At 41.9% G+C, this 22,379-nt stretch overlaps 1 protein-coding gene across 16 annotated transcripts in view; it reads right to left on the bottom strand.

Annotated features, from left to right (window-relative positions):
- Positions 1-9,123, bottom strand: part of DLGAP1 (DLG associated protein 1) — a gene marked incomplete at both ends in the record, with an annotated part of 276,037 nt that extends 266,914 nt beyond the window's left edge. For 5 of the 16 annotated variants that reach the window (XM_080936304.1, XM_080936306.1, XM_080936309.1 and 2 more), the window contains one exon: positions 3,472-3,564. In XM_080936304.1, coding sequence (XP_080792430.1) covers positions 3,472-3,564 — 93 coding nt within the window. Of the gene's footprint in view, positions 1-3,011; positions 3,093-3,471; positions 3,565-8,148 lie in introns of those variants that run through there. The other 11 variants (XM_080936305.1, XM_080936308.1, XM_080936294.1 and 8 more) reach the window with 3 other exon arrangements.
- Positions 9,124-22,379: the final 13,256 nt, after the last annotated feature.

Raw genomic sequence — 22,379 nt, 5'->3', positions numbered from 1 at the left:
TGTGAAGCAGTCCATTTTAAAAAAGATCTGATTTCATAAACCAGAGATCAAAGACATCAAAAGCATGCATGTGTTATGCAGAAGTGTGGGGGCCAGGTGCCTAAGCAGAGGTGAGGTCGATCCACACACCCCTGTACAGAATAAGCCTTACTATGTTTCATAGGTAGGTTTTCCATTTCAGAAGTATGGGTTCAGTTTTCCAATTCACTGAAACAATGATTGTAAACTCTGAGGCATCTGGAACAGTGGTCTAATATACATGAAATAAACATCGTGTACCTAGAAAACCCAGGATAGAACTCTCCTTGGCTCAGACACAAAGCATGGTATAGCATTAAACTTTAAGAAAAGAAGAAAAGCAGCTTTTAAGATAAACTCTGTATTTTCTTACATTTGTAGGACAAAGCATCAAAAATGTTCTTTTCTGATCATGGGAGTGATCTCCCAAAGAATGAAAATATTAGAAATCAGAAATTGGTCCAAAGAAACATGAGGACTATATGATGCCTTCCTGTATACTGCTCTTTACCTCTTTTGATTGTGTTAATATTAATCAAATACTCCCATTTGATCACATTTAGTTACAGAGAGAGAAGGCTCAGGTGTTGGAGAATCAACTAACTTGGAAATCATTCCAACTGGGAATCGTTCAATGACAGAAAGCAAGGCACCTTCACACTGTGCTTCTCGTCTAAGAACATAGATGAACACTTACATATGTATGGGTATGTGTGTGTATGAGTATGTGAGTGTGTATGAATGTATTTGCATGTGTGAGAGTGTGTGTGAGTGAGTGAATATGAGTGTGTGTATGTGTGTGTGTGTCTGTGTAGAAGAAAAATGCCTTCTGTGTTACCACGCCACTCATGTGGCATGTAATGGTCTGTTGGTGGGGGTGAGGGTCTTGAGAAATAGGTCAGTAGGTTCTACCAACAGAGATAGAACTGCATCTGCTCCCTTCCTTCTAGACAAAAGTATGGGTCTAACTCTTCAGATGAATAAGTATGCTCCACATCAGTCCATATAATTCAAGGCAAGTTATTAACATTAATGTAGTTATGGCTGAAAAGGGCATATTTTTCCCCCTCCACTAAACTTCTCTGGGTAATGATATAAAATGTGTTAACTGGTATTGTGATTTTAAAATATATGAAGTTTGAGATTTCTCTGTCTTAGACCCATATTACATGGCAACTCCATATGAGTCAACCCTGACTGTGCTCTGTGGTCATGGACCCAAGCATCGCATACTCTGAAATGAATGAGAAAAATAAATAATACTAAGCGGATAACTGAAAGGCTGATTTCACTGAGCTCTAAGTCACAATGAGCCACTAGAAGACACCAAACTCCAAAATGAAGAAAAATATAGTCTAATTCCAAACCAAAGTCAGTATGTCGGTGCTACATAGACCATATACATACATACATACATACATACATACATACATACATACATACACACATACTCTCACACATGCACACACACATATGCACAAACCCCTTCACTCACAGTCATACACATCTACATACACATTCACACATATATACACACTCACACATACACACATGCACAAACATGTGTGCACACATACACACCTAGAACAAGAAACAGACTTATTCTGCCAGTCACACGTCACCCTGTACAGTCCTGTATGCCATAATCTCAAATGCACTATAAACGTGTCTTTTTCCAAAAGACACAGGGAGTTCTGAGTTGTCATTTTTAACTGTCATCAACTAAGTGGATCTCCAGGGAGAGCAGAAAAGGAGAAACCAAGTCTATGGCTGCTGCTGCTGCAAGCCCGTGTTTTAGCAAATGTTCACAGAAACCTCTGGCTGTGCCTGGCCAGGTGCTTTTACTGCCTGCTAACAGTGATATCAGAACTGTTGACCAAGAACAATGAGGTTTCCTATTAGAGGGCTTTCCTTAGAGGGCTTTCCTTTATCTTGTGGCATCTCTCCCTCTGCTGAGCCTTTCTGAATTCTTGATTTCTCAGAGTGTTTTGCCAGTTGTTCTTCTCTCCCTATCAATAGGATGGAGGCAACTCTGAGAAGCACAGAGAATCAGAACAGAGGGCAGAGAGCGGCAGAAACCCCAGGGTTCAGTAGGTGGGCATGGCTCCCAAGTTCCAAGTTAGAACCTGACCAGAGAAACCTTGCCTTTGTCTCTCTGTGGGGAGGCATCTCTTCTAAGATCAGAGAAAAATAGGGATGGGGTTGTATAAGCCACAGATAAAACAGACTCGTTTCTTAGCAATATAAATCAAAAATAAAGAAAATTACTAATGTGGTTGACAAGGTTTTTAGACAAGGTAGCCAGCCAATCAACTACTCACATCATAAGCAGAATGGTAGGTTTATAAAATTGATATAAAATAGTTAAAACTGAGTCAGTATAATTTAAATTGTTTTCAGACAAGAGAAAGAAGAAAAGAAAAGAAAAGCTCAGCCACAAGAAGAAAACTCCCACTGAGCAAAGATGGAAACAGTCTTGAGACAGATTTGAAAAATAAATGTACCTGCATTTTAAAATAAACTCCCAAGCTCACGTTTGCTAGGGATCTTTGTGGGATATCATGCAAACAACAGCGGAGACAAAAACAGAAAAGATTCCAAAACAACAACAACAACAAATCCTATCATCAAGAAATCTGAATTCTGAAAAGGAACAGTAAGTGCTGAGGATTCTTGGTCAGAAACATTCGGATCACATTCCCATCACCAGCCATTTAACTCCTCCAACCCCCCATTAAGCACTCCAAGACCAGAGGAAGCAGGGTTTCAGGAAGCCCCCGTGCAGAACGACTTGTAGCCACCCCTTGTCTCCACCTGTTTCATACCGTCTGTATATACATTAGTTTTCCCGAGGCACTAGGCATTGTTTATAGAAAGTAAAGAAAATAACAGAACACCCAAACCATCCTTAGGCTCCCCGCTACTTGCAAAATCCCTTCCAAAGCAGCTACACAGATCCGTCAGATACAAAGTAACAAAAGAGTTGTTTATACCCAAACCTGGTCAGTCCTTCCATTTCTTGAAACTTGCACGCAAACTGAAGAAACCCACTCAGCCTTAAAAAGGTCGATCATTTTGTTGCCTACAGCTTCATCTCTGAGAGCTCTGGCTTCCTCAGATCTGTCTGAGCTCTCTCGCTCCCTCTGTGTGCGTCTTTACTTCCACGGAGAGGGAGAGGTTTCCCTTCCCCTTTCCTGCTTCTGCCGCTGGATGAAGAATGAATGCTAAATACAAGGTTCGAAGGGATTTTTTTCTTCTTAGGTGAACAGCTGGATATCTAAAATCTTTTTCTTCCGAATGGCTTAATATGCCACTCACTCAGCACACAGCATTTATATAAAGAGCCATAAACACAACCAAGAATTCTACATAAAAGAAAAGGAAAAAAGAAAGAAGCAAAAGAAAACAACCCTCCCCCGAGCCTGTTCTGTTTACTTAACTATTAGCACTTACCCTGAGGTGTGCCATAAATGCTCTATTCCAAATGTACAAAAGCCAACCACATCTCAACTGAGAATTAAACAGTTTTAATGTCTTCAAATCCATGCTCCTGCTCCAAGCCCTGATGCAGGCAGTCACTGGCAGCGGTACAATAGTTCTCAACAGCAGACATCTGATTCTTGACATTTAAAAATAACAATATTGGGGAAATGGAGAGCCCCCCCCCTTTTAAATTAACTAAAACAGCTTGTGAGGGAGCACATAGTGCCCATTGAGTATATTGATTTCAATGTACAGTGATTACAAGCCAGTCTTTGTCAGTTACAGGTTAGACATATACAGACCCCTAAACTTCTACAGTCATGGCATGAAGCTGCCTTAAGATCAGTTTGTATGAGACTCTCTAAAGACAGAAGGAGCACTTTAATATTTAAATTCTATTATTTGGTGAATATGTATTTATTACTAGTCTTCAGTGATTCAGTAGTTAATTCTGATTCATTACTGGTTACTAATTTAGTTTGGAATTAAATTAGGGATTTTGCTTTTCTTTCTGCTGGCAAGCATTCTGTTATTGGCATGGACATATTGCAGTTTGAATGCACATGAGTTAGACACACATTAACACCTACATCTGAACCACATTACAGACCTGGACAGACCTGGGGTCAGCTGCTGTCTGCCCTGCCTGCTCTGCCTTCTTTGTGTCCCTGTCTATAAAGCTAATGCAAAGGAGGACTCCTGTGCAGAGGTAACAGTGGGAGGGAAACGGGATGAGTATGATAGGGGTTTGTTAGGGAAATAGATGAAAGTATCAATGACCGCTGAACATGACTATCAGAATGGAAATCCATTTTTGTGCGAGGAAAAAGTTGTGAAAATGTTGAAAGCATTTGAGTATTAAAGGAGATCTAGGTGAGTTCTAACTCACAGAGGACATGTGGAGAAGGTAGGGACTGAGCTTGGTGAACGGAAAAAAAATCCAGATTTAAAGGGAAAAGGATTAGTTTTGGCCCACCATCTTGCTGTCCTTGGTAAAGTTATTCAACATAGTTTCCCAAGTCTATTTTCTTTCCTTGTGAATGCTTTTAAAATGTTTTCAAAGATCAAATGAAGTAGCATTTGAGAAGCACCTGCTTTCAGCAGGCATTTATGAATCGAGAGTTACAGGCCTTCCCAGTTACAGAGATCGTTCTAATTTGCACACTGAGATACTCAATTTACGGATTAAAAAATGCAGAGAGATTAGAGCTTTCTAGAACCAAGGCTCTTGTTTTTCAGTAGACAAAGGAGGCTTCAAAAATCTAAAGGATAGCTCCAAAAACATAACCAGTTAGTGACAGGGGCTAAAAGCCTGGTGTTCACTGTGGGACAGATCTTTGTGTGTCAACTGAACCTTGTGATGGTGATGATCAAGGTGACTATAAATGCAGCCTTAAGTCAGCCGGCACCTACAGTAATACTACTAGAAAACAAAACAAAACAACTCCTTTTGTTTCTCCAAACTTGTTTCAAGGAATGACTTGATACACAGAACTGTCCCCCAAGAGCTAACAGGAGGGGGATGATCCTATTTTATGAGAAGAATATTACCAGGATATCTCTTTCTCTCTTTTTCTAGAAGCAAGAGAATTGCTGGAACCCGGGGCGCAGGAGGCTTCTCCTACTCTTGCTTCATGATTATTCAGTATGCCCTCCCTTTCTGTGCAAGAACATTCCGGCCTCAGCACAGGCGGCAGGAAGAGGCTGTGGCTCTCCATGTTGAATGCTGACTGACATGGTTGTACCCCCCGCAACACAGAATCACCATTATGATTTCACCATGAAGGCCATGAACAGAAACTCAATAAATACCACCACTTATTAAATAAGTTGCAATGCAAATTTTTGTGCATACTTAAAAGGGTAAATAAACATGGGTCAGAATTAATTCTTGCCCAAGCCATGAAAGAAAATTTTAACTTTTCAACACTTTCAAGAATAACAATAAAAATGGGTGCCAAATAAAGGTGTCATTGTTCTAGGTAGCAAGAGGGGAATGGGGCAGAGGGACTGAGAGATCTACTGTCCTTTGTGTGCCTGGCCAGGTGACAGATATATGAGTGGATAACTCACTCAGTCTTTTCTTTCTTCTTTCAGTCCCCCCGCCCCGGATAACTCACTCAGTCTTTTCTTTCTTCTTTCAGTCCCCCCGCCCCGGATAACTCACTCAGTCTTTTCTTTCTTCTTTCAGTCCCCCCCCCCTTTTTTTTTTTTTAGCATTTTCAATTGGATATTTTCTTTACTTACATTTCAAATGTTATCCCCTTTCCCAGTTTCTCCTCTGAAACCACCCCTGCCTCTCTAAGAGTGCTCCCCCACCCACCCACCTACTTTCTCCCACCTCCCTGCCCTGGCATTTGTCTACACCGGGGCACTGAGCCTTCACAGGGCCAAGGACCTCTCCTCTCGTTGATGCCCAACAATGCCATCCTCTGCTACATGTGCAGCTGGAGCCATGGGTCTTTCCATGTGTGCTTTTTGGTTGGTGGTTTAGTCTCTGGGAGCTCTGGGATCTGGTTGATTGATAGTGTTGCTCTTTCTGTGGGGTTGGAAAGTCCTTCAGAAGTTTTTCTTATAGATGTCTTAAATATTTTTGTTAAAAACCTAGCCTAAGGAAGGTAAGTAATTCACAAGTAGAGGTTTCTGGTCATGACAGTGTGAGAGACACTACTGTGCTGGTATTAAGTTCCACACTGGATAGTAAAGGTTTCATTGTGAAGTTAGAATTACTCTACGTTCTCCTTCCCTACTTTCCTACTCTGCTTTCTCATGAAGTACTGGATAAGCCCAGATTTCAGCCCTACAACCTCCAGGTCATAGGTCAGAACTCGGCTCAGTATTAAAGCTTCAGTTTTTCCCTGTGTCTTATCAGCTCAGTTCTCAGAATGGCTGTGAGGAGGGAACACGGTCACCACAGCGTCCAGTACGCAGTGACTCTGCGGCCTGCATCCGTTTTCTTTTTCCTTTGTCTGCCTTTGCACACTGTACCGCTTTTTGAGATTTTGCATTTAAAAGGCATAAAAAAAGAAAGGAGAATAAGTTTCAGGACAGAGAATGTAAACTTTTGTACAGGTGCACATGAGCAAATGGCTGGCCTTGGACCCAGGGGCAGCAACCTTAAGTCTGATTCCCATGTTGCCTGCCCCACTGGAACGCACGGGCTTTAACAGTCTTACCGCTGGAGCCTTTTCATAGAAAACATGCCAGTCTCTAAGACATCTCTATCTCCTCTCTCGTCCTTTCTTCAAGACAATTATTGTCTTTTTTATCAAAGTCCTTTAATGTTGGCTAAAATTTATATGTTTACGTCATTTCTAAATCCTTAGCTCACAACCCTCAGAACGGTCACTTTGTGAGGAGACTTGGGTTCTAGTACTGTCTCTGCCACGTGCTAACAGTATAACGCACAAAGCTTTTGTCTGAGGTCATTTTTTTCTATACTAAGTGGGTCAGATGCCTTTTTAGCTTCAAAGTTATTGATAGTTCTTTGTCTGCAGGTATGTTTGTGCACCACGTTTGGTGCCTGCAGAGGTCAGAAGAAGGTTTGGATCCCCTAGAACTTAAGTTATAAATGGTTGTGACCACTATGTGGGGGCTTGGAACTGAACTTGGGTCCTCTGAAAGAACAGCCAGTGCTCTTAACCACTGAGAAATGTCTCCATCTTTTCTTGATGATTTTATTTATACACACACAGAACAGTTATGAAGGAAATTAGGCAGTCCTACCTCTTCTGATAAACACATTCACTGCGGCATGGTAGCTTCTTCTACACTGTGGGCTTGGCTCTGGCCCTATTCTTGCCCAATACTGCCAGTCTAGACTATTCCCAAGGCTCGGGATGGGTATTCCCAAGAAAGCTGCATTTATCAGAAAGGGTTTAATAGGGAAATGACTGTCTTCTCACTGAAAGAATTTTTCCTTGCATTTCTTCTGAAGGAGAGAATGGAGACGATTATGCTATGCTTTTATGGTCTTGTAAAGACTTTTACTGAGAGATAAGGACAGCAGGAAAGAAAAAGAAATGGATGCTCTGAAAGGGGGCGGGGCTGGGAACCCACGAGGGTCATTACATGGAGCCATGTGGTTTAGGAAAAAAATACTGGAGGCAGGAAGACAGGGAAGACAGCTCTGCCTGCCTGTGCTGATATTTTTATCCAGGTGAACCTGGTTTAAGTGGAGGCAGACGGGAAATGGGAGCAGGAGTAGAAAGGGAAGAGCCTGCTCCGTGGCTGTGTGTGGGATTTACATGCTGACATTAATTGTAATTTACTGAACTGACGCTTTCACGTCACCCTCCTCTTCTTTGTTGTCCTGGCCTTTTGCAGCTGTGCTTAGCGGGTCCCCACACTGCCTCTGTCTCCACCTCCGCAGGGCATCACCCTGCTATTCTGTGTGTTGGAAGTGGGGCATCACTGCAACAAGGAAGACGCATGCGCCATATCTAGTATCTTAATAGAAACGAGTGGCGCTGGTAGAATGTGTCTCCTTGAATTTTGCTGATAGTTTCAATTAATCACCAGCATGATAATCTGCCCAAGTTTGTATAGACAGTTCAGAATAGAGCCAAGACTAGAACCCAGGAGCAGAGACCACACAAGCCAGTCATGAACAATATCTCAGCATCTCTCGTTTAACAAAGAGAGTACCTGTAGGTACTGGCACGACCGCTCTTGTTGACAAGCCTCGGACTTCACCATGGCCTGGTCCATGTTCACCGAGGCTTTCTGATAAACCTCCCGGGCTCTGCTGACGGTGAGAGTGGAGGACCAGGCACTCTTCTTCAGAAGTGGGGCATCCAGCGTGACGGGCAGGTTAGCACAGGTGGAGCACTTGATGTCATTGTTACTCCGGGAGGCCTTCACTGCCTGCTCGCTGATGGTGTTGTAGGCTTCCATGAAGTACTGCGAAGCAGAGCGGTCAGGGCACCTGCCCATGGTCATCACACCCGATGGTGTGTGGTAGAGGCACATGTCGCCATCCAGGTTGTCATCCGAGCTCCACCAGCTGGGAGAGGTCGGGGAGGCGTTAGAGGCATTGGATCTAGCCTTGGACTCCGACCGCCTCTCCTTGCTCTTGCTGCGCTTGCCGTACCTCACAGTGTGCGACTCGTCAGGGCTGGCCTTGCCTCCATTGACGCTGCCTTTGGATGGCCCCTCCAGGGAATGAGACTTGGTGAAGAGCTTCTGGACCGAGTGGACCAGATGCCGAATGCGGCCGGGGCTGTCGCTGCGATGCTCCACAGCGGTGCGCTTGTACTGTAGCGTGTGATAGCCATCTCGGCTGAGGGGCAGCTGCCTCTCAAACTGATCCAGCAGGTTGGTGGGGAGGCGATTTGCCTTGGTGGCCAGCGTGCGTGGCACCAGGGCACTCTCGTCCTTCAGCTCCTGCTGCGAGGTGTAGTGCCTGCGCGGAAAGGTGCTGCTGGCCAGCGGGTCGCTGAAGGGCCCCACACACTCGGCCTGGAAAGAATTGCGCTGGGTGTAGTAGGGATGGTCCGCAGGGTGGTGGTCTACCGGGCTCAGCAGGTACGGCTTGTGGTCTGAATGGTGTGACAAGGAGTCACAGGCCGACTCGCAGGTGATCCCATGGTGGTGGCTGCGGCTACCCGATAACCCTTTCATTGCTGACTGGAAGCAATCGCAGGGGTCATGGGAACCCCGTCAAGTTCCGGACCCGTCTTGGGCAAAGGCCTGAGGAAGAAGAACACAGACAAGGAGTGAGCGCTTCTCTTTGTACATACATATTGCTGTTTTCTGTGACTACACACCCCTGAAGGCTGACTTCAGGCTGTTCTTAAAAGCAGCTTTCCAGTATTACTGGAAAGGTCTGGCTTGCTTACCTATCTAAGGGTGGAAGGGTCTCTCTTACCTTTGTAAGGGTGTAAGGCTCACCCCAGGACAAAGACTCTATAAAATACAATCTTATTGCTGTTTTATTTTCAAAGACGGATTCTTGCTACAGAGTCCGGGCTGGAGCTGCCTCAGCCTCTGAGGGATGGGATCACACTAAAGTATCACCTCACTGAGCTGAGATCACCGAGTACCAGGCACTGAGCTGAGATCACCGAGTACCAGGCACTGGGCTGAGATCACCGAGTACCACAGCACTGGGCTGAGATCACCGAGTACCCCCTCACTGAACTGAGATCACCGAGTACCACCGCACTGAGCTGAGATTACCGAGTACCACCTCACTGAGCTGAGATCACCGAGTACCACAGCACTGAGCTGAGATTACCAAGTACCACAGCACTGGATGGAAATCATTTCCAAGTTCTTTGACACAGTAACTGTTTTCCTTTATGATCCCAGTAGCTGAATATACCTGTCATTTGATTTTCTTTCTTCCTTCTTTATGTGATTTTAAAAAGGTATTATTATTATTACTTTTTATTATATGTATGCATGAGATATGTTTTGGGGTGGGAGTCACACAAATTCAATGCTGGGAATTGAACTAAGAAGCAATATTCAGCCTCTGGCCCTGATTTACATGGTAATCACAATTTTAGCGCATCTAAAGGGCTCTGTTTCTGAGGAAAGCATGTCCTGTTATGATCTTGTGATTTCATGGCATCTTGTGTCCACTCCCCAGAATCCGCAGGATTGTTGGTTTTTGTCTTTCCCGGCAGCCTGGCTTAATGTCACTTATGTCTTTCTAACAATGAACACGATATTACTATAGGCACAGAGAAAGCATTCTGTAAGTGGGGATTAAACAAAACAAAACAAGATGAACAAAAGAAGCCGGTGGCAACTTTGTATCTTTTGTCTGTCACAGCTTTCTATTTGAAATTCTGAAGGAATAATTATAGCACCCAAACAAGCCTGCACATTGATCATCTGCAGATCAAATAGATCAGAGATGTGGAGAAACTTGCCCATGGATTTCTGTCCTCAGAGAGCCAAGTGTCCTGTACACAAAGAGTAAGGCTGGAGAGATTGATGACTCCGTGGTTAAGAGTACTGGCTGCTCTTGCAGAGGTCCTGAGTTCAATTCCCAGCAACCACATGGTAGCTCACAACCATCTGTAATGGGATATGATGCCATCTTCTGGTGTGTCTGGAGACATTGGTCGTATACATACAATACATAAATACATACAATAAATAAATCTTACCCCCCCAAAAAAAACCCAGTAACTAAGAAACTGCATCAGCTCAGTCTTGTACCATCTTTTCTTCTGGTTGCCATGGTTTGGATCCTCAGCAGCCTTCAAAGGCCAGTGTGTTGAGGACTTGGTTACTAGCCTTCAGGGTTACTGGTGGGATACTTTGGTAGATGGAATTTACTGGGAGGAAGTTAGGTCATCGGGGATACTGTGATCTAGGATCACAGTTCTTGCTTGTCTTAATTCCTGGCAGCTGTGGGATTAAACAGGCCTTTTCCACCACACATTTCTGCCGTAACGCGCTGCTCCACGTGAAAGCTACAGGGCTACGTGATCTTGAGAGACAAAGCAAATGAGTTCTCTCAGTAAGAATTTCTTGGATTTTTTAATTAAGGTTTTCCAAGGATTTTTCTTGGCTATTTTGCTTTAGCAAAGGAGGGCTATGACATGGTTGGAGGTTTTCGGCTAAATGTTCACAAGATAAAGCAGACCGAGCTAACAAGAGGCTCCCGGCCCTAAAGATATGAATGAAGGTGTGTTCATGGTCAGCTTAGTCTGTAGGCGAGGTCACCCCTGCAGATCCTGCAGTGGGGAGCTCACACTGAGTTCAAATCCGAGCTCAGGTCGTCCCCAGTTCTGGAGACAGGCTCTGGCTCCAGCAGGGTCTTTGCTCCCATGTGACTTTAACAGAGGTGTGCTCTTTAGGAGCTGACTAAGGTCCATCCTCCTGACAGCTTGTTCAGACTTTGTTTCTTTCAAAGCTTCCTAAAGTACAAAAATTGTCATTCTAAGCATTGTTCCGGAAAGCCAATTCAAAAATGTCATTTCAGAGTCTCAAAAGGGAAAGATAATGGCCGGTGAGCACATAGGGGCGGATAAAAGGCACACACTTAGCCTCATGAAGACAGACACGGGCTTTAGAGAGGTCAGAGCTGGCTTTTTCCAGGGAACATAGCATTTGTGAGCTCATGACAACACCGGCTTTCTCTGTCTATGCCCTTTGAAGCTCCTCACTTCCTCATCTGCATTTTTCCTTGTTTATTTATTTATTTATTAATTTTTTAAGTGTTGGTATTTAGGGTTGAACCTAGTCTCCAACTTCATGGTGGGATCATTCAAAACTACTGATGGGAAATTTTAACCACTAGTTGTTTGAAATCCATTAGTCTGCTAAACTACGAAGGCAAATACTTACTTGCTTTATCTATTCAATCTCAAGTACAATGTAAAGACTTAATCCTTGATGATACATGCACACAGAATTTTCCCAGTGGGTGGATACTGTGATTAAAGTAGCAACTGTTCAGTGAAAATGTGTCAGTTTGGCCATTCGGGGAAGACTGGAGGAGTTGGAAGTGCCAGTTTTTAGGCATCTAGGACTCAGTGAGGTGAGCTGCTCTCGTGTGCCTCTTAGATTTCTACTTCTGCCTTGCCATGGTCCCTGAGTTCTAACTGCCTGAAAGTTACAGTCCAGGAAATTTTCTGACCCAGTAACCAAAGCATGTCTATACGAAGATGGTTTGTCTGGGAGAAAGAGAGAGAGAGAGAGAGAGAGAGAGAGAGAGAGAGAGAGAGAGAGAGAGAGAGAGAGAGAATTCATGATAGATGTGGACTATCAAAAGCTTATAAATAAAATATTTTCCACTGAAGAGGTGCTAATAGAAAAGGAGAGCCTGAACAATCTTTTTATGAACCTATGATAGCAAAAAAAGAGAGAGATTTAGATATATGTGAAATATAGGTCTTCAGCAAGGCTCTGGTGCAAGCTAACTTATGACAGAAATTCCCTCTATTAGTCATGTATCATGGAAGAAAATTTTTGTTTTTCAAATATGAACCTAACAGTAAAGGGAGAGCTAAGGAAGCAGCTGTGTGGCACACTGCTTGCCTAGCACAGGAGATGCCTTACATTCATTAGGCAGCACTTTAGAGAAGCCAAAGCTTGCCTTTTCCAGGGGAAACATGGTATCTGTGAATTCATGTTAAATAAATAAATAACGAATGTAAACAAATGAACTAAAGACAGGGATAGTCCTGAGGGATTATAGCCGCACAATACATTCTGCTAATAATAATTAATTCTACTTGCATTGGTTCTCAACATATAAAATAACTCGGAGACGGGGCTCCAAGCTTGCCTTCTGCAGAAGCTGTGTCCTGGGTAGATAATTTGTGCTAAATGAAATGTGAAATTGGTACAAGTTAAAGACATGGATCGACTCTAAAACATACAATATTGTTTCAATCAAGTGTTCATGAGTCATCTCAAAACATGGACAGAATTTTATGGAATGGGATAGTATCTGAGGACAGGCAGGGAAAACGAGTCTTTACAGTCATGAATGAGAAACTATGCTAAACAATGTAGCTAATGATACCGTATACCAGTTAAACATAAGCAGGGTGGTTTTTACTAAACTTTAAGTATGTTGTTTTCATCATAGGGAAAAGCCCCCAAACCTAAGAGGCTAACAGATTTCATCATGGCTGAATACAGGAATTCACTTCTTTCTCACTGCTGGTGAAGGAACACTGAACTTTTACTCATTTGCCCCTGTTAGTGGTTCTCAGGTCTCATATCAGAGTCCCTGCATATCAGACATATACAATTCATAACAGTGGCAAAATTACAGTTATACAGTATCAGGGAAATAAATTTGTGACCGGGGATCACCACAACATGAGAAACTTTGTTAAAGGATTGTGGCATTAGGGCAGTTGGGAGTCATTGCTGTGTCATGGTGGACAAGGTCAAAATAATGGCGCTATGCTCTTGTAGATGTTTAAAAGTGCTAAATCTCTTTGTCTTGTTAAGAAATTATCAGCTTGTCTCTTTCTGTAGATGCTGTCTTTTATCCTCATGTAATTGAAAAGGAAAACAGATCAACTTGTGGTTAGAAATTACAGTATCACATTTTGAGCTAGGCAGATGATGTAACATCCTAATGTCATTGACCACGAATAGATAATTGTGGCTGACACCTTCCCTGGAGATCCTGAGTTCTCCTGTCTTCCTCATAGCATCACCTTTCTAGCACATCCTGTTTATTGCCCTGCTAATTGATGTTTCTAAGTAGCTTCTGTATACACTACTGTCTCCCACCTGTGGTGTGACCCGTACTGAGTATTGCTCATGTCAGGGCTTGCTACTGCTTTATGACCAAATGTATACAGAGGATCCTTACCAGCTGGAGGGGCTCTGATCTCCTCAGAAAGAGATGATCTAGCCATGAGAAAAATTAGCTCACAATTCTTCTTGTTTAATGCATTCACGGGGAAGGGAGCTGCTAGTGAATGAATTAGCTCTCAATTGGCTATAACATTTTCTGAAAATAGAAAGGGAAATTGCCTCCTTTGCCTTCTCTCTGAGCAAGGCTGTGGAGTGTGGTCAACGGGTATTCATGGAGGTTTCTGTGGCTGCCATGGTTACCTCTGATTCTTTCTTCTTCACTATGACTTTAAACATTATGCTTTGTTCTGTAGGTTCAATTTTGCCATCAGATCTTATGTCCTTCTGCTTGTCTTGGGGAATTTGTTGTTGCTGGTGACTATGAGGTGACTTACTGGGACAGGCGCATTGTTTTGGCTGAGTCCCTGCACCTGGAGTCTTGCTGCACAGGTGACAGCTGAAGCACAGATGATTCTGTACTGCAAAGGAAAAGCTGCCGGCCATGTATAAGACCCAAGGAGACAAAGAATCCAGCTACATATTAGAAGATGCGGATGGGGGGAAAATACCTGCAATGCAGGTGATTCCCTGCTTCATTTTGATTTCCGTGTATGTCATTATTTAGAGCTGCTTGTCTTGAATTTTCTTTTACATGTAGAGAACAGGCAACCAGAGGCCTTTTGGCATCTTACTCAGTGAGGGTTGGCAGGCAAGCAATCACAAATCGAGTGTCACAAGCAATGTGGGGACCCTGCCTGAGAGAACAGAGAGCATCATGCTCTGGTTTACAAATGTAGTGGGAAGAGACAATCTTAACAAATTCTTACAGGGTCAAACTACCTTTTTGGCTTTCCTCCATCTGCCTGTGACTTTTATACCAGATTATCACATTCAAGTGAGAAGAGATAAAAGAGTCTCATATTAAAAAGAACAACCTAGTCCTTACATAATGACTATACTTCCCGGTGCTCCTTGATGTGCATAGGTGACTAATTCTGACTAATGAGATCTATCTGGAAATGGCATGTGGCATTTCTGGAAAAGAGCTCTGACAGGAAGGCAGATGTGACACTGGTCAAACACGGATCTTTTATCAGGGTACCACGTACCGAATGAGCATGAATAGAATACAGAATAAAGGTTTTGGTCACCATGGAGTGCCTTATTAACCTGCCATCTTGTTTTTGTGAGAGGAAACAGATTCAGGTTTGGCTTTTACCACTGTTCGATGTTCTTAAGAACTGCTTTCTGAATGAGACGAAGTAGCTGAAGCCCAGTCACAGAAGCATGGAAGCCATGTCATGATGTAAAAGCATACCTTGCAGTTGGCTGTACCCCACTTGAAGATTTAACTAAGAGAGCAACCTGATCTTAAGTCCTAAAGATATCTGTGCTTGTCTGTAGAGAATAAATGTGAGGTAGGGGGAACAAGAAGGTCTGAAGGGACAATTATTTCATGAGGTAAGAATGAAGGGGAGGCAGGGACACCCTATAAGGAGCATCATGATATCCTGGATAGCAGGGCAGCTCCCTAATTCCTGGTATCTCAGCCAAATAAGGATGTTCCTACCACCGTTTGAAAACATCCCATATTTTTTCTAGAAACAGCAAAATATTCTGTTGAGGACTCAGCTTTCCATAGCACCCTTTTCATAATAATAAGTACACAGTAGATGCACTTAAAACAAAACCCAGTTCTTTGAGCAGCCTCCAGACCTGTGAGTTAAAGAAGCCGGCTCTCTTTATCAGCACCTAGCCTAATGTGTTTCATTATAGTGACAAAGTTGGATCTGTATATCTAAAGGCATATAGACATTAGTGAAGCACTTTGAGTACACACTGTATGAAATATTATAATTATATTATTCAAAGCACGATGCTGAGCCATTTTATACATGCAGAATGTACTGCGGCTTTTCTTTTCTTTTTTTTTTTTTACAACTTTATTTTAAAAAACAGAGATACATGTACAGATTTTTAAAAGCATTTTGGCATAAAGCTATATGAATATATATTGTCAGTACTTGGTTTTTTTTAAAGGTTTGATAGTATGCATTGAAATCTTACTAGTTACAATGAGCATAAAGTACATGTAAAAGAAAATGTAACATGGAAATAGTCAAAGTTTTCTTGGTGTGTAAAGATTAAATATAATGATTTTTAAATACCAAAAATTGCCACAAGGCTATCTTCTTAGTTCTTGAGTTACCAATGATTTAAGGTCTAGGTGTACCCCACTCTAAGAGGGTGCTATACACTTGTTGTTTTTCTAAGAAGGACTGAGGCTTCTACTTTTGGCCTTTCTTTTTTTGAGCTTCATAAAGTCTATGAGTTGTTTCTTGGGTATTCAGAGCTTTCTGGGGCTAGTATCCACTTCTCACTGACTGCATATTATGTCTGTTCTTTTGTGACTGGGTTACCTCACTCAGGATGATATTCTCTAGATACATCCATTTTCCTAGGAATTTCCTAATGTCATTGTTTCTAATAGCTGAGCAGTACTCCATTGTGTAAATATACCACAATTTCTGTATCCATTTATCTACTGAAGGATAGTTGGGTTCTTTCCAGCTTCTGGCTATTATAAATAAGGCTGCTATGAACATGATGGAGCATGTGTCCTTATAGTATGTTGGAGCATCTTTGGGGTATATGTCCAGAAGAGGAATAACTGGGTCTTCAGGTAGTACTATGTCCAATTTTCTGAGGAATCACCAGACTGATTGCCAAAGTAGTTGTACCAGCTTACAACCCCACCAAATGGAGGAGTGATCCTCTTTCTCCACATCCTTGCCAGCATTTGCTGTCATCTGAGTTTTCAATATTAGCCATTCTGACTGCTGTGAGGTGGAATATCAGGGTAGTTTTGATTTGCATTTCCCTGATGAGTAGGGATGTCAAACATTTTCTTAGGTGCTTCTCAGGCATTCTCAGTTGAGAATTCTTTGTTTAGCTCTGTACCCCATTTTTAATAGGATAGTTTGAGTCTCTGGAGTCTACTTTCTTGAGTTCTTTGTATATATTGCATATTAGACCTCTATTAGATGTGGGATTGGTAAAGATCTTTTCCCAATCTGTTGGCTGCTGTTTTGTTTTCTTGACAGTGTCCTTAGCCTTATAGAAACTTTGGAATCTCATTAAGTTCCATTTATCGATTCTTGATCTTAGAGCACAAGTCATTGGTGTTCTGTGCAGGATAATTTCCTCTGTGCCAATGTGTTCTAAGGTTTTCCCCACTTTCTGTTCTAATAGTTTCAGTGTACCCAGTTTAATGTGGATATCTTTGATCCACTTGCACTTGAGTTTTGTACAAGGAGATAAGAAATGATTGATTTGCATTCTTCTGCATGCTGACTGCCAGTTGAGCCAAGACCATTTGTTGAAGAGGCTGTCCTTTTTCCATTGAATGTTTTGTCAAAGATCAAGTGATCATGTGTATGAGAGTTCGAGTCTGTTCCATTGATCAACCTACCTACCTCTGTACCAGTACCATGCGGTTTTAAACACAATTGCTTTGTAAAATAGTTTGAGGTCAGGGATGGTGATTCCTGCAGAAGTTTTCTTGTTGTTGAGAATGGATTTTGATATTCTAGGTTTTTTGTTATTCCAGATGAATTTGTAAATTGCTCTTTCCAATTCTATGAAGAATTGAGTTGGAATTTTGATAGGGATTGCATTGAATCTGTAGATTACTTTTGGTAAGATGGCCATTTTTACAATGTTGATCCTTCCAATCCATGAGTATGGGAGATCTTTCTATCTTCTGAGCTCTTCTTCAATTTCCTTCTTCAGAGATTTGAAGTTCTTGTCATACAGGCCCTTCACTTGCTTACTTAGAGTCACACCAAGGTATTTCATATTGTTTGTGACTATTGGGAAGAGTATCTTTTCCCTAATTTCTTTCTCAGCATGTTTGTCCTTTGAGTAAAGGAAGGCTACTGATTTGTTTGAGTTAATTTCATATCCAGTCATTTTGCTGAAGTTGTTTATCAGCTGTAAAAGTTCTCTGGTGGAATTTTTGGGTCTCTTAAGTATACTATCATATCATCTGCAAATAGTGATAATTTTACTTCTTTCTTTTTGATTTGTATCCTTTTGATTTCCTTTGCTGTTGAATTGCTCTGGCCAGGAGTTCCAGTACTATATTGGATAAATAGGGGGAAAGTGGGCAGTCTTGTGTAGTCCCTGATTTTAGTGAGATTGCTACAAGTTTCTCACTGTTTAGTTTGATGTTGGCTATTGGTTTGCTGTATATTGCTTTTATTATGTTTAGGTATGGGCCTTGGATTCCTGTTATTTCCAAGACTTTTAACATGAAGGCGGGTTGAATTTTGCCAATTCTTTCTTAGCATGTAGTGAGATGATCATGTGTGTTTTTTTTTCTTTGAGTTTGTTTATATAGTGGATTACATTGATGGATTCCTGAGTGTTGAACCAGCCTTGCATTCCTGGGATGAAGTCTACTTAATCATGGTGAATGATCATTTTGATGTGTTCTTATATTTGGTTTGCGAAAATTTTATTGAATATTTTTGCACCAATATTCATAAGGGATATTGGTCTGAAGTTTTCTTTTCTTGTAGGGTCTTTGTGTGGTTTGAAATGAGAGTTATTGTGGCTTTGAAAAATGAGTTGGGTAGTGTTCTATCTGACTTTATTTTGTGGAATAGTTTTGAGAGTATTGGTATTAGGTCATCAATAAGTTGATAGTCTGATAGAATTCTGCACTGAACCATTCTGGACCTGGACTTTTTTAGGTTGGGAGGCTTTTGATGACTGCTTATATTTCTTCAGTTATTATGGGATTGTTTAGATGGTTTATCTGGTCCTGATTTAACTTTGGTATCTGGTGTCTGTCTAGAAATTTATCCATTTCCTCCAGATTTTCCAGTTTTGTTGAATATATGCTTTTGTAGTAGGATCTGATGATTTCATGAATTTTTTCAATTTCTGTTTTTATGCTTCCCCTTTCATTTCTGATTTAGTTAATTTGGACACTCTCTCTGTGCCCTCTAGTTGTTCTGGCTAAGGGTTTATCAATCTTGTTGATTTTCTCAAAGAACAAGCTCCTGGTTTTGTTGACTCTTTGTATGGTTCTTTTTGTTTCGATTTGGTTGATTTCTGCTCTGAGTTTGATTATTTCCTGTTGTCTGCTCCTCTTGGGTATATATGCTTCATTTTGTTCTAGAGCTTTCAGCTGTGCTGTCAGGTTGCTAGTGCTCTTTCCAGTTTCTTTTTGGAGGCACTCAGAGCTATGAGTTTTCCTCTTAGTACTGCTTTCATTGCATCCCATAGGTTTGGATATGTTGTGCTTTCATTTTCGTTAAATTCTAAAAAAATCCTTAATTTCTTTTTTTTTCTTCTTTGACCATGTTATCGTTGAGTAGAGCATTGGTCACCTTCCATGTGTATGTGGGCTTTTTGTTGTCTTTGTTGTTATTAAAGACCAGCCTTAGTCCATGGTGATTTGATTGGATGCATGGGAATATTTTCATCTTCTTATATCTTTTGAGGCTTGTTTTGTGACTGACTATATGGTCAATTTTGGAAAAGGTGCCATGAGGTCCTGAGAAGAAGGTACATTGTTTTGTTTTAGGATGAAATGTTCTGTAGTTGTCTGTTAATTCCAGTTGGTTCATAATGTCTGCTAGTTTCATTGTGTCTCTGTTCAGTTTCTGTCTCCGTGATCTGTCCATTGATGAGAATGGGATGTTGAGGTCTCTCACTATTATTGTGTGGGGTGCAATATATGTTTTGAGCTTCAGTATGGTTTCTTTTATTAATATGGGTGCTCTTGTATTTGGAGCATTTATGTTTAGGATTGAGAATTCATCCTGATAGGTTGTTTCTGTAATGAGTCAAAAGTGTTCTTTCTTATTTTTTTGTGATAACTTCTGGTTGAAAATCTACTTTATTCGATATTAGAATGACTACTCCAGCTTTTTTCGGGGGGGAGTCATTTGCTTGGAAAGTTTTTTTTCCTAGCCTTTTACTCTAAGGTAGTATCTGTCTTTTTCTATGAGATGAATTTCCTGTATGCATCAAAATGCTGGATTCTCTTTATCCAGTCTGATAATCTATCCCTTTATTGCGGAAGTGAGTCCCCAGATATTAAGCAATAGTGATGGCTGTTTCCTGCTATTTTTGCTGTTGGGGGTAGAATTATGTCTGTGTGTCTTCTTTGGGTTTTCTTGCTTAGTTATTTTCTTGATTTTTCTAGGTTGTAGCTTCCCTCATTGTGTTGGGTTTTCCATCTTTTATTCTTTGTAAGGCTGGATTTGTGGACAGATATTGTGTAAATTTAGTTTTGTCCTGGAATATCTTGGTCTCTTCATCTATGATGATTGAGAGTTTTGCTGGATATAGTAACCTGGGCTGACATTTGTGTTCTCTTAGTGTCTGTATGATGTTTGTACAGGATCTTCTAGCTTTCAGAGTCTCTGTTGAGAAGTCTGATGTAATTCTGATTGGTCTGCCTTCATATGTTACATGTCCTTTTTCCATTATTGCTTTTAGTATTCTTTCTTTGTTTTGAACATTTGTTGTTTTGACTATTATGTTTCGGGAAGAATTTCTATTCAGATCCCAAGACCTGATGACAGAGGCCGGAAAGGACCCCTTTCCACCAGCACTGCCAAGCACTCTCTGTGCTCTGGGTACTCACAGCTCGACCTCACCAGGCCTGTGCCCCAGGTTTTCTTGTACATTGTTTTTTTTTTTTAATTAGCATTAATTGCTGTCCTAATCACCTGTGGTTTGATTTTATTTGTGAATAGCACTTTGAATCAGGGGCAGTTCTCTCTCAAAAAGATTTGGTATTTACAAAGAATGAAACAAACAGCTGAAGCCTCTCCATCTTCCTCACAGTAGGCAGCAAATCACAGTCTCCTCTCAAAGCTTGTGAAAGGCTGTTTTGGAGCAGCAATTCAAGAATCAAATGGTGGAGCTGAGTCACTGAGAGAAGCTGTGGGCCATTGTTAGTATGATTATGGACTAACCACTGTTTGAGCAAAACACTGAAGAGCTCAGTAGAAGATTTTTATGTGGAGATGACTGAGGTGGCACATTGTCTTAGTCAGGGTTTTACTGCTGTGAACAGACACCGTGACTAAGGCAACTCTTATGAGGACTACATTTAATTGGGGGAAGGCTTATAGGTTTAGAGGTTTAGTCCATTATCATCAAGTTGGGATCAGGGCAGCATCTAGTCAGAAAGGGCGCAGGAGAGCTGAGAGTTCTACATCTTCATCTGAAGTCTGCTAGCAGAATATTGACTTCTGGAAGCTAATATGAAGGTCTTAAAGCCCACACCCACAGTGACACACCCACTCTAACAAGGCCACACCTACTCCAATAGGGTCACACCTTCTAATAGTGCCACTCCCTGGGCCAAGTGTATATAAATCATCACACACATTTATTTGGGCAAGACAGAGGTGGCTGCCTTTACTCTGATGGACCCAGCAGTGTATGACCTGCATACTCCTTGCATGACTATTTTCACTGGCTTTCCAGGGCAGGCTCAATTGTCTCAGCTAAACCTACATATGGGCACCCTGGGAATGAACCAGGAGAATATGATCACCTTGATCAGTACTGGTTAGTAAATGCTCTTTCCAGGGGTACTGTAGAGAAGGGAACACCTTATCTATTGGGGTACAGCCACTTTCCAGAACACTGACAAGGGAAGAGTAAAAGCCATCAGAATCTGCCCCAAAAGTTGAACAAAACTTACAATTGCTTAATCAGTAATAAGCAGAGACTGATGCAGAATAGAGCTGTTTCATGGGGTGAAAAGCAGCTATGGTGGGAGGTGGGAAAATCAGAAACAAAGGTAGCTAAAGCAGCAAAAACAATGCTACATGGGAAAAGCTGTGGAAAAAAGACTGATCAAAACTGACTGTTCTCTGTCTGCATTACTCAAAACCAGTCTGGTGAGCATGCTCTAGACAAGCTACTGCACAGTTAGAGCACACACACACACACACACACACACACACACACACACACACACACCTCTGAATAACGTTTCCTTTTATGATCCCCCTTTACATTCGATTGCTTGTCTCACCAAATTTGTCATACAATTCCAATCTCCTGAGTTCTGAGGCCTCCACATGCCTGTGACGAGGTCCCATTGTGATAGGCCTTCAGTCAGCAGCTGCACTTGGGAAGTTTTCTCCCACCCTCAGCATCTGCTGAGAACACCCTGGCTGGGTTAGTTGAGGCAATCACCATGTTTCCTGAGCTGACTGAGCAGAATTTGAAAAGTAAACTTGCGGGTATTTGTGCAGAGGCTTACTTAAGCGAGCCAGGTGTTTCCTCTAGAGAGTCAAGTGGAAATATCTCCAGTCTCTGGGCTGTGTGAGCTTAGGCAAGGTCAAGGCAAGGAACGTCTACCTGGATGCTCTAGAAAGGAAGAGCTGTCTGCTATTTAACCTAGGGGACAGTGAGAGCACTGGAGCTGCAGAAGGAGAAAGAGAGGAATTGGTCCAGAACCCACTTAGCCCTGGGAATTAAAAACAAAAAAATCTACGAAATCTTTTTGGTCTAGGCAGTCAGTTCCCTGCCTGGTGTGGCTGAGATTTTGTAGCAGT

This window comes from Micromys minutus, assembly GCF_963924665.1.
Source record: "Micromys minutus genome assembly, chromosome: 23".
Lineage (NCBI taxonomy): Eukaryota > Metazoa > Chordata > Mammalia > Rodentia > Muridae > Micromys > Micromys minutus.
This window is presented reverse-complemented; position numbering and strand designations above follow the sequence as displayed.